Here is a 13028-nt window from a genome sequence, read left to right on the forward strand (position 1 = left end):
ACAGTGTCGGTGGCTTCTCAAAGCTCCTCGCTCCTCTGAGAGCATCTAGATGTTGGGGGGCAGCAGTCAGGCCAATCTCTGCCAGGAGGAGGTGAGCCCACAGAGGCAGGGGACTGCCAGAAGGGCCCGTGGCAGAGCAGAACCCTGGTGCGGATGCCCTGCGCCTGCGCCTCGGAGACCATGCTGCGTGGTTTCATCCCGCCTGAGGCAGGTTTCATTGGTCACAGCTGGAAACATCTAATTTACACGGACACCTTTTCAGATGAAAACGTGACGACAGTGTTTCCTTTCCAACTCTACTAACAGCAAGAAGAGCAGTGGAGTTGGGTCCCCTCCAGTGCGGGGTCTGATGTGGCAGGCCAGAGAATCTGCTTTCCCAGGACCATGCGACCAACTCCTTCGCAGCCTGAGTGTGTGGGGTAAGGACCAGGCGCATGCCCTGCGACACGGAGCGAAGGACCGGCCTGCAGGGCTGGTCACCACGCAGGTCCTGACTTAGCTGCTGGGCGCAGGCCTGAGCAGACTCCGGGTGGTGGGGCAGGCTCACACCTCCAGTCCCGTCCACCCTCCCCATGCTCCTCAGAGGACGGAGCCCGCAGACCCGCCCAGCAGCCACTGGCCCAGAGCCTGCCTCCTGTCCGTGGGAGTAAGAACCAGACCAGCAGAGATCCATACTCGAGGGAGGGCGGCTCGGTCAGGGCCGGCGGCTGCGGGTGCCTGGTGGCTGCTGTGCAGTCGCCCAGGGGGCCCACTCCTCTGACCCCTCACGGCTGCCTCAGGACCCCTCTCCCCACATCACACCTGAGCAGTGGCTGCCGTGTTCCTGCCAGAATCCCAGCACAGATGGCACAAGTCACAAATGTACTGTACGTTTTCTTAGCGGTGAAACCCCAGACAATAGCTGTACGTACATCAACCAGTGCTGAGCATTCTCTGAGCATTTAAAAGGCATTTTTACACATACGCTATCTGAAATACTTATGTTCCTTCTCTTTCAATGTGGACTTACTTGAAAAACATATTTAATTTTATCAAACATTAAGAATATTTCCTGAAATACATTATATGTTTAGTTTTGCAGTTTTAAATGTCTTGACTCGGTCACACTCTATTCTAAAGTGCCTGACAGCCTGGCTGGCATGGCTTAGTGGATGAGCGTCAGCCTTTGAACCAGGAAGTTACGCTTGAAAGTTTAATATAATTTTCAATTGTGTCAGGGCGCATATTCAGGTTATGGGCTCATTCCCCACTAGGGGGCATGCAGGAGCTGCCAATCAATGATTCTCTCTCATCATTGATGTTCCTATCTCTCTCTCTCCCTCTCCCTTCCTCTCTGAACACAATAGAAACATATTTTGAAAAAATAAAAATGTCCAGAGACATGTTCATGTGCACACACACTTACACCAGCAGCAGGCAACTGTTTTCTCCGGGTGATGGCCAGGAAACTCTTCTTTAAACAGAGGATTTATTGTGACAATAAAGGTCACCTGCGACCGCAGCCCAAAAAGCCTGGGCCCGAGGGTGGCGTGTCTGCACACATGATGAAGAACAAGGTTTCAGAACAATGACACGTCCGGGAACCCCACTTCCTACAATTAAGTCCCTGGATCTCGAAATTGGTGCTCTACGTGCAGCTGTGCCAACTACCAAATTAATGTGAAAATATGTGCACCACCTTCTGATTTATTGCACCGGGACAAACAGCGAAGGACAGCGCGCCGTAAGTGTATGGATGGGGAGGGCATGTCTCGTAAAGAAGGAAGGATATTCTTTTGGATTCACCAAGTGCAGCTCAGATAGACTGGCTGGTGGCTGCGTGCACAGAATTTTCCATAAACATCCCACAGCGCGCCCTGTTGTACAGCAGCCATACATTAATTAGGGCGTCAGCAGACACTGTGCTGAGTTTCGTGCACACAAGTGAATCTTCATTTTTCACATGCAGAGCCTTACTAATTAAAATCAGCTCTGCAATTAAATGTGGAAAATTGTGTTAAACTTTCAAGCGTGATTAGGAAAAATGCAATTATTTTCAGGACATTTTATTTCAATGCAAATGAAATTTCTACCAATGTGACCTGGCAAGTGGGAAACACAGGGATTCTGATTTCCCTGTCTTCCTCACCGCTCTCCCCCGCTCTGGGTTGCAGATGCCCCTCTCCATTGCATGTTGCAGCGCTCCCCTCCCCCGTCAGCGCCTGGCTCTGCTCCAAGGCTCTCAGTGAGCGAGCGCTCTCTGTCAGGCATGAATAATGCAGCCCTGGCCGCTGGCAGAATCCCAATGAGGCGTGCCCACATCAGGAAGCAGGCCCTCCGCCTCCGCTCCAGAGCAGGTCCTGTGAAGACAGGCAATTATTCACCCGCGGCGGCCGCCACGGCAATCACGCTGGTGGGTGTGAGGGTATAGGAAATGGAAAATCTGAATAAGGAATATGCACAATAAGCCAGAGAATCCAATACTTTTCTAATCAAAAAGGAAGCTACCATTTGGAGCTTTTTATTTTAAAGTTTCATGATCAATTGATTTGGCTCTGAATTTCTTTAACTGGGAGGATTTAAAATAACAGCAATGCCCATCACCCAGTTTCCAGGGGCTTGTTCTGTGTGCCAGACTCTAAAGCTAAATTTTGGGTCAAATATTTCATCAGGATTCTATTCTCAACACACAAACAAGTTTAAAAAATTGCAATAAAGTGTAAATGAAAGTGAAATCTACTGAATTTCAGAAATAAATCCAGAGGGTCCCACACAGATGTGAAGAATAAGGCCATGTGGGGCCTCTCTGTCTGTCCTTCTCTCATTGGCTTGTACAAGTCACTACTCAGGAAGAAGTCAGTCCAGCTAGTTTAAAATATTTCAGTATGTGAATAATTATTATGAGAAATGCTGAAGTGCAAATTCCTCTCCATTGTTTAATAGTAACCTATAATAGATTAATAGTAACCTATAATAGATAATACATTTTGATTATTCCAGTTTCTAATTTTATTAGGAAAATTAAAACCTAAGAACAATAAGCTTCTCTGGCTGGTGTGGCTCAGTTGGGTGAGCATTGTCCTGTGTACCGAAAGGCTGCTGGTTTGATTCCTGGTCAGGGCACATACACAGGTTGTGGATTCAATCCCTGGTAGGATATGTGCAGGGGACAATGGGTCAATGTTTCTCGTTTTCTCTCCCTCTCCCTTCCTCTCTCTCAAAATCAATAAAAATCCTATATAATAAAGATGTAATATGCAAATGGTTGTACGCCGTGAAGCATAACGACTGGATCAGAGATCAGCAGGAGGGCGGGGCAGTGAGCTACAAGTGGGCAGCGGAGAGCTACAGGAGGGGGCAGGGCAGCAAGCTGTTGGGGGGGCGGAGGAGGGGGGGCTATAGGAGGGTGGGGCAGCAGGAAGAGAGCTACTGGAGGGTGGCAGCAAGCTACCGGAGAGCTACTGGCACACGGATTCGTGCGCAGGGCTACTGGTAAAATATAAATAAATAAAAGATTGTCCGATAAAAAAGAACAATGAGCTGTTACTTTGGTGACAAGTTTAGTTTCCACAGACAGTCTCCTTTCTCAGCGTCAAGGTGCACTTTGTTTTCAACACCAGCAGTGCCTTCCTTCACCATGGCAGGTGTGTATGTGTGTGTGTGTGTGTGTGTGTGTGTGTTACTAGACACTGTGAGTCTAAGGCACTGAATTTCAGTCTGTCTATGTTCCCAAACAGCCCGGACAGAAACACTCTGACCTTCACGTGTGGGCTGGCACCGAAGCACCTCTGCCTATACTCTGGATCAACAGCCAAGTGTTTTCACCAGGAACTTGAACTAAACCAAAACAATGGCAGATCAAGCGTGACTGTGACTTCTCTTCACCATGCCTTCCTCCTTACAGAGTCAGGCTCTGGTTCGGGCGTGACCAGAAAACGCCAGGCCTCAGGTCCCTGTGACCCCTCAGCACAGGCCCTGGGTCTGAGCCGTGCTCAGTCTGGGCAGCGCCTCGGGCGGGTCTCCACGTTCACTGTGCTGGAGCCTCCTGCCGACACATCCCCAGAGGTGCTTCCAAGCTTTCCCTCACCTCTGCCCCCCCCACCCAGACCACGGAGTGGCACAGGGAACCAGCTTGCTTGTCAGCCACAGTGTCCTAAGTGCTCGCCACCAGTCTGCTCGCACACTGGGGACGGGACCCAGGCAGGAGAGTGAAGGGGCCCAGGAAGCTTGCTTCCCGAATATGAGCCTCTACCAACTAAGCTCGCTGAGAAGGACTGAGTTGGCGTGTTTCTGCAGAGGAAGCTGTGAAGGGACTGCCACCAGTGGCACATGGTGGCTGCAGCACCTATGGGCAGGCCGGACGAAGGAAAAGCCAGGGGACCTCAGCAGGGGTATGACTTCCGGCCCAGTGCCAAAGCCGGTTCTGTCATGCACATGCACGGATGGCAGAGGCGCAGGGAGGGACAAGGAGATGCCTGTGGGAGACACAGGGATGTTTCTGGAGATAAGTGTCTGGATGTGGTTAGCTGCATGGGAGGACTGAGCTGACTTCCTACTTCTGGGTCCCTGCTGGCCATGGCTGGGAGTCACACACGCTCATCTCCTGGCCAGAGGAAGTCTCTCTGAGGAGCAGCGTGCGCTCATTTCTATGTGGGGGACCCCCCCAATCTTTCTCATTTCTGCCTTGGCTGCCAAGGGACTTGAACTAAATGCTGTGCTACATGAAAACCTCAGATATAGTCTGGTTTCCAGTAAAATTATTTCAATTTCCCTCATGTTCTTCCTACTTCCTCTCTTTAACTTTAAAAATTATATATTTTTATTGATTTCAGCGAGGGAGAGAGAGATAGGAACATCAATAATGAGAGAACCATTGATCCCTCACTGGGGATTGAACCTACAACCCAGCATATGCCCTGATTGGGAATCATACTGCAACTTCCTGGTTCATGGGTCGACGCTCAACCACTGAGCCACATGGGCTGAGCTCTCTCTCACTTTTAACTGACAGTTATATGTGTGTTTGTCAGCTACCTTAAACTAGACATGAACTGTTAACACAAGAATTCATGATAGATTACCTCTTCGTCAAGGACACAATTTTTTAGTAGGCAAGACCATCCAGAAAATAAGTATTAGAACCGTAATTCCAATTCCCCTTGTTAACCAGGATCTGACATGTTAGAGCCCCTTTTCCAAGATACGTTGCCTTTCACAGGGGTGTCTGGAAGCAGGGCCCGTTTCTTATAAGCCCACAGCCCACGGCCTCCGCTGAAGACGAGCGAGTGAGTGAGCCATGAAGGCCAGCAGCTGCCACGGAGGCCACAGTGCAGCGATGCAGTGACCAGCCATCAAGGGCCACCAGGGTGTCCTACAAGCAAGAGTGTGCCCTGAGCCTGCAGTGAACATTTGATTTCCTTAGCCATGTCCTTACGAGAGGAAGAAAGGTCAGGGTTAAATATATGGTGATGGAATGGGAATTGATTCCTTTGAGCACACCATGCAATATACAGATGATGGGAGATAGAACTGTACACCTGAAACTTACATAATCTATTAACCAACACTGACCAATAAGTTCAATAAAGTGGAACAGAGAAAGAGAACTGGTAGATATTTTATCACTTGGTATCCAATTTCCTTAAAAATTGTTTTGCTTTTTGATATTATTAATTCCACATGCCTGCCTCAAATTATTTTTTGCATGTTCAAGTAAATAAAACTTCAGCATACGAAAATAACACCTTTTTCCTGGGTTATGAACTAGTGTGATATAGGAATAAAATAAAATTGTAGCCCTAACAGAAATGCATTCATTCAAAAACAAAGGTGTGGGTGATCTCAGCAGAGCCCACGGAGGCTGCCTTCTGGGCCATCTGGAGAGGCCGCTGCCCACATCGCAGCAGAGGTCAAGGTCATGCCTGTGGGGGGTGCAGGTGTTCATGTGCCTCATGACTGTGGGAAGAGGACCTTTCACAGAAGGAAGTCTTTTACAGCCAGAACGAAACACAGCCAGGGACAGCCGAACTCCCACAATGGGTTGGGCAACGGTCCAAGGATGCTGATGCATCTTACCTAAGAAGGGGCACCTTTCCAGGTTAAGAACCAAATGTTGTTCCTCAGCTACACATCCTGGTAACACGTAGACATCAACAAGTAAGAGAGGAAGACTCCCGGACGCCTCAAGGAGGTTCCCCAGAAGGAAACTCATCGGTGACTAGGTTCTGGGAAGTGATTAGTCTCACATTACAAGGTCTGCTCCTCCCTCATGTTAACACTGGGGGAAAGGAGCCCATGACGTTAAATAAGTGGGGGGGGGGGCCACCTGTGTCAGCACTGGTAGTAGCTCTCCACCCTCCCCTGCCTTACATTCCTAATTAACTATTCCCATTGAAAAGCAGGAATTATAACAATTACAAACAACATAACATTAAAAAATTAAGGTAAAAAGCTCTGTTGACACATCCCCCAATGTGGATGTTTCTGTGCACCCTCCCACAATCCCATCTGCCTCGCTCCTCCAGCGTGGCTCTGGTGCTCTGTGCCCACGTCAGCATCTGTGTCCAGCCACCCTCGAATCACACCCAGCCCAGCCTAGGCCTCCTTCAGGAAAGGGTCTGGGAGGCAGGTGTGCACATGCCCGGGGACACAGCGGCAGCTGACAGAGTGGCCTTGGTAGGGACATGAATGTCTCACACAATTCTTAGGAAACATCATGATTTTTCCTGTAAAAGGGTGATTATGGAATATCTAGCTGATACTTAATTAAAACTCCTTGTTATTTAATCATTTTGTTAATAGTATGATCAAGTTTAACTAGTGACTAATCAAGAGAAGATGAGGGGAAAATGAGATTTTACTCATGGCTTGCTAACCTGTTTCCCAATGAAAATACAGGTGGTTTTTTCTAAGACTTTTAGATTATTGTAGATTTATATAAATACTCCTGCATACATAGAACAAGTTCTTTAACTATTTAAATCACATAGTTCAATAGTTTACTTTCATATAGTAATAATAATATAATAAATCAATTTTAATATTTTAAATCACAAAATTTCCTTAAAAAGAGGCCTTGCTATTCTTTTGGTGCATGCACAACACAAGTCTGACAACCCTCCACCCTGGGTGCTCATTAAAAACTTCCAGCCTCCTTACATGCTCTCTGGGAATTTGGGGAGTAATTTCCCGCTGATTTTACTAGAGGACATTCAAAACAATTGCTTGATTTCATCTGTAAGTTCGTGTCCAGATGGAAGGACATACATGTGGAAGTGAGAGAGGCCGCCCTGCTGCCCAGGGCACGCCAGCTTGGGCATCTGGGCTGTGACCTGTGCCCTGGTGTCTGATGGACTGTCAGGTGGGGTGACCGGATTTGTGAAAATCAGCTGAAAGTGCTTGCATCCTGTGCACACCTCACTCATCGCAACGGAAACCGCACGGGAAGGGGAAGGGGAAGGGGCGCTGCCGCGGTGTCCCAGAGAAGAACGTCCTCCTGGACACGTGAGCTGGAGACCGCCCTCCCGACCACCCTCCCCGACCACCCACACCTCAGGGGTGCGGACAGGATTCTGCTGTGATGCATCCGTAGCAACTATGACCTAGCCACCCTGAGATGCTCCCCACCCTCCTCTCTGACACACCTGAGCCCCGGGATTGATGAGGACAACATACCCCTTTCACCCCCAGACTCTGCCGGGGCAGCCAGCCTGTTTCCTCCCGGCACCGCCCCTCAGCTGCCAGGGCACTGGGTGGGCTCATGTCTGAGGACAAACGGTTCAGTATGGAAGCCATGTGCTGCAGAACAACCTGAAGGCCACACTCTGACTCACCGCCTGTGATTTATGTCCTGCAGCTCCTGGCAGGAGAAGGGGAAGGAGGGACCTACTCAGTGACACAGGAGGGTGTGAGTGCTGTCCCAGCTCATGGCGAAGGAGCTTCAGACTGGTCTTAATCTGTGTCGCCTTACGAATGATCATAAAATTTGTCCCTCAAATAGTCGAAATGGCTCACGCTTTGAGAGCTTGGACACAAGACCAATGACGGGGTTCCTGTCCGAGGGAAGGCACAGCACTCATTGCTCTCCCACCAGCTGCCACCACTGTCAGAGCGGCCAGTCCCCAAGGCATGTGGGACGTACAACGTGAAAGAACGCAAGCCTTACCTTCTGTGTCTTGCATATTTGCCACTAACATGACCGCTGCCATCACAGCCGGGCGTGGGACAGCTGCAACGAGAAAGAATTAATTACACGGTGCTCCATGCCGCAGGCGGTTAGACCGAGAGTGTTCGTGATGGAGGGCTACACAGATAGACAGAGAAGCACAGGATGCTTTTCATCAGCAAGGGATGGGGCGAGGGATGCTTTTCATCAGCAAGGCTCAGGGGAGGCCACGGCACCAGGGCAGGGCTGTGAGGAGGCCCAGGAAAACGTCTGGGCTCTGCACTCTGCTATGGGGACACACTTACACACAGAACACTGACCTGAACAGCTCCTGGATGGCTGGCTCCACAGGAACTGCAGGAGAAGGGAAACAGATAACAATACATCATGTACCACAGCACCCGCTTCCACACAACATTCCCCAGGGGGTGGCCGGCAGCGGTCACAATGCACCAAGCAGCAGCTGCTGCCGCAGGAAGGTGACCCGAGGGGCCTTCAGGGAGCCAGGGAGCGTGGACGTACCTCGAACCCCTTTGGACCGCGTGCGATGCCGCTTCTCCTCGGCGTCCACCTCCATCTGGGGAGAGAGCAGCAGGTGGTCAGTGTCCTTCCCCACATGCCGAGGTCGCAGGGACAGTGTGCAGGGACCCTCTCCGGGGGAAGCACCGGGCCATGCAAAGGTGTAAGAAATATGGGCCAGCCTTGACCTTGCATGTACAAGGGATGCTTAGTCAGAGGCCCTGCCTGTGAGGAGCCTCGAGCCAGCCTGCGTCCTCTCCTTTAAAGGACGGAGGAGGACACATCTGGTGACTCCGAGAGGAGCTTCGTACCAAGCATGTTCGCTGAAGTTGTTGTCTGTCCAGCAGGGGGTGTCACTGGACCACGACGGGCCTTGGTGACCCACTGTCCCTAGCCCCTGTGGTGCTGCTGCTACGCACACTGACCTAACTCATCAGGATGCTCTTCAGAGACACAGGTCTTTGCTCGTGGCAGCCCGCACATCTCACACTTTGCTTCATGCACTGCCTTGTAGGACCCTCAACAGCTCTGTAAGGAAGGCACTGCATTGCCTCCTGGAGAGCTGACTCGCCCAGGAGCACCTGATGGAAGTGGTGCAGGCCTGTCTCCACACGTCTCCTTAAGAAGGGAACGTACTGCTGGATGGGTAAGTGCTAGGGTTTTGTGCACCAGATATTTCTGCAGCGCGTAACTATACACGGCAAACTGCCCATGGGGTGGGGGGTGGTAAGTGAGGGGGTGGTTCCTAGTGCACCCAGCAGGCTACCAAGGACAGATGCAAAGAGGAGACACAGGCCGAAACCGGTTTGGTTCAAGGGATAGAGCGTCAGTCTTAGGACTGAAGGGTCCCAGGTTCGATTCCGGTCAAGGGCATGTACATCGGTTGCGGGCACATCCCCGGTGCGGGGTGTGCAGGAGGCAGCTGGTCGATGTTTATAGCTCTCTATCCCTCACCCTTCCTCTCTGTAAAAAAATCAATTAAAAAATATATATATATATATGAGACGCAGGTCCTCTGACCACAGGAGCAGAGCTGCTCTGCCCCACCTGGGACCTCCCTGCCCTGCCCAGGGGCCAGAGCTGCCACAAGATGCCACCTTCTCCACTGTGTGCCGAGTACGGCATCGGGCAATAAAAAATGGGTGCAATGAACACGGAAGCTGTCGACGGGCTTACTAGCCGTTCCTGGGAGATGGAAGTATTCTGATAAAAGACTGAGATTCCATACAATAAGCATTTCGGGAGAGGAGGAGCCAGGGTGAGGTGTGGAAGGAAGTGGGAAGGGAGGCCGCACCTGAGCCTATGTCTCACCCTGGACAGAGCTTGGATGAGTGAGTGAGTGAGGGAGGGAGGCCAGTGGCAGGCTGAGGAGGCAGCAGGTTGAGGAGGTGGGAGGGGCAGATGAGTGCTGAGAAGAGGGCTGAGGGAGCAGAGGGGCAGGGCGAGGGCTGGGGCCAGAGGGAGGGGCACAGTCAACCCAGCAGTTACCCAGCTGCTGTCCTCTACTGAGCAGGTGGGGGGGGGAGCACCTCACAAGCACATTTTAGAAAGAAATGCAGGCGGCGAGAGCACGGAGGGCGCAGGAGAGCCGAGAGGAGGCGAGCCCCCAGCCTGTGTCGGGGAAGAGCGAGGCCAGGAGGAGGATGGGGTTGAGGAAAGGAGAATGTATACGAGGCAGTGCCTGTGGCTCCTCCTGTCCTTCGTTTCTGAGCTCATGCAGTGCCTGGGGCCCTGGACGCATGCTTGCCATGGACACGCAGGATGTCAACAGCACCTCGGCAGCTTGAATGCTAACCTTCTGGTCTACACACAGAACTCCCATGCCTGGTGCAATGCCAGCCAAGCCTAACACCTTGTGCAGGGCACAGCAAGGGGTGGGAATGCAGAGGGCTGCTGCTGTGACCTGGGGGAGTGGCCCCTCCACCCCTGCCTTCCCTTTCCATCCCTCCCTTTCCCTCCATCCGCACTGCCCTCTCCATGCCCACCTGCCATTTTGAAAAGAAGGCCTACTTCCCACTGGTGACTGTACGAAGCACCAGCTGACCTGTCTGGCTCTGAGGTCAGGATTGCCTGTCTGGCTCTGAGGCCAGAGCTGCAGGACCTGGCCTGCGAGGTCAGGAGGGCCCAGCAGCCGTGGTATCTGAGCCTGTCTTGGTGACTGACATTAGAAAACCCACCTTAACGTGCCACTTGTGCATTCACCCTTGCCAGGCCAGGTTTATTTCTATAGGACAGGTTTCCATGGGACTCTATATGATTTCAATATAAGCTACCAGAATAACCTGAGGAGAGGGCAAGCGAGTTACTTTGTAAAATGTAAACTTTGCACGTCGACTCAGGACTTATTTCATGACTTTCATTTTCCCTCTGTCTTTCTCCCCAATAAAATGTGCACCTCCTTGTCCAGCCGGTGTGGTTCCGTGATGGAGAGCTGGCCTAAGAACCAGGAGGTCACGGTTTGGCTCCCGGTCAGGGCACATGCCCAGATTACAGGCTCGATCCCTAGTAAGGGGCGAGCAGGGGGCAGCCCATCAGTGATTCTCTCCAACATTGATGTTTCCCCCTCTCTCCCTTCTTCCTCTCTGAAATCAATTAAAATGTAATTTTAAAAATGTGACTTCCTCAGGTTGAGCCTATCGAAGCGCACACATTCGGGCTGGCTCCTTCAGACCCGGAGGCTGTGCTCTGACCTTGCTCTGACCCCGGAGCTCTCAGGCCAGCAGTGACCAGGGCGGAGCTGTCCTTGGGCTCTGAGGATAGCAGGAGCCTCTGACTTGCGTCCTGCACACTGCGAACGCTCTCCTTCTGGCAGGAACAGGGCAGGGGCACAGTGCGGTCACAGTCCCCTGGGGGACCTCTGGGACCTGTCAGAGCCTGAGCCCGCCCTCGCGCAGCCAGTCCTTCATTATTCAGGAAGCAACAGCATCTGTCAATTAGCCATGCCTGCCTTTCCCCTCCGAGGCTCAGCCTTTGGTCCCTCACAGCTCATTAGCACCCTGACCAGCAGACTGCAGAGGCAGAGCTGACACCCTTGGCCCAGTGGGGGGCCTGGAGGGATGGGGGAGCGAGTGACAGAGGAACCCAAGCAGCTCCTGGCAAAATGCAGTGCGCAGACTGCTGCACACAGCTTCCTGCACCTCCATGCTGGTAGACGACTGTCTCCTAGGCAACCGGGACCCGGCCAGCTCTCAGAACAGGAAGATCGGCCGGTAAAGGTTAGGAAGACTCAGGAACTCCGCACGAGTCGTCCTTGAAAAGTGCTTAGAAAATGACTGTAACCAGATTCTCCAAAATATGACCCTTTTCTGTTTCCGTGAAATTAACGTAGCACAAACATGTTAGGATGCAGGGTTTCTATCTCTAGCCATGAAGAGAAAGCATGGCCTCATTATTAGGGCCGTGAAGTGAGGAGGGGTTAGCAGGTGTAATTCATGGCTGCCCCTTTGTAATGTCCAATTTCAGCTCTCCAACCTCCCAGGGTGGGAGTAAGGAAAAACTAGGCCAAGACAGGAGCAAAGCCGTGGTGTGTGCTGCTTCCTTCTCACTGAGGAGGGCAGCAGTGACACAGCCTCAGGGAGAGACCGCCCCACCCCGGCCAGAGCTGTGTGGTGAGGAGCAGGAGAGGCAGGAGCAACTGAAACGGGGAAACAGAAATTCTGGGGGGAGAAAGGCAGACGCAGCGATGCACAGCTCCACCTGAGACTGGGCCGAGCCCCCGCTGAGAGGCGGCCACACATCCCTCCACAGCTGCTCCCTTCCCCCTTCTCACTGGCTCACGCTGTGGTCTCACCTGGCCTCGCCCCCGCTTGACCTCTGCTGACCTCCATGCACTGTCATGCTCTCCTCCAACAGCGTGCGCACCCCCACCTCTTGGGCACTCTGCACCGCCGGATGCCACGTCTAAACCTGCTCAGAGGCCCCGGTGACCCCAAAGTCTATCACTCCCACCCCCGCCAGGTCCTCGCAGCTCTGCCACTCCCCGACTCCGGGCTCCTCAGTTCTGCCCCGGCCAGCACACTCAGGAAGCCCCCCTGCTCCACAGGCGGGCGGGGGCTAGTGTCCGACACTAACCGCTCCTTTAACCTGCGAGTCCCATTTCTGGCGGCTCCCGAGGATGCCCTCACTTCCTGTTCATTACACACGCGTGGCATCCCCTCCCGCACAGGCCGCAGCGCCGCAAGCCATCCCCCCTCCCGGCTGCTGCTGCTCCGCCTCCACGGCCCTCCGCCTTCTGTACGTCCGCTCCCACGTGTGTGCCGAGTCATGGGCAGAGTCTCCCTCCACGCTGTCACCTGTGAGGAGAGCCTGCAGCCTCCCGCATCGGCCCAGCGCTTCTCAGCAATCAGCCCTCCAGTCCGCACCTCCA

The 13028-nt window shown here is 52.5% G+C and overlaps 1 protein-coding gene across 13 annotated transcripts in view; it reads right to left on the reverse strand.

Moving 5' to 3' along the window:
- Positions 1 to 13028, reverse strand: part of MYT1L (myelin transcription factor 1 like) — a 268531-nt gene that overhangs the window by 76029 nt on the left and 179474 nt on the right. For all 13 annotated transcript variants that reach the window (XR_014796441.1, XM_084900059.1, XM_084900067.1 and 10 more), the window contains exons 6-8: positions 8666 to 8720; positions 8464 to 8497; positions 8144 to 8206 (exon numbers count right to left, since the gene is read on the reverse strand). Coding sequence is in view for 12 of the 13 variants with exons in the window: in XM_084900059.1 (XP_084756185.1) it covers positions 8144 to 8206; positions 8464 to 8497; positions 8666 to 8720 (152 nt within the window). In the remaining variant the exon portion in view is untranslated. The remainder of the gene's footprint in view (positions 1 to 8143; positions 8207 to 8463; positions 8498 to 8665; positions 8721 to 13028) is intronic.

The sequence above is a fragment of the Pipistrellus hanaki genome (assembly GCF_964339955.1).
Source record: "Pipistrellus hanaki genome assembly, chromosome: 12".
In the NCBI taxonomy this organism is placed as follows: domain Eukaryota; kingdom Metazoa; phylum Chordata; class Mammalia; order Chiroptera; family Vespertilionidae; genus Pipistrellus; species Pipistrellus hanaki.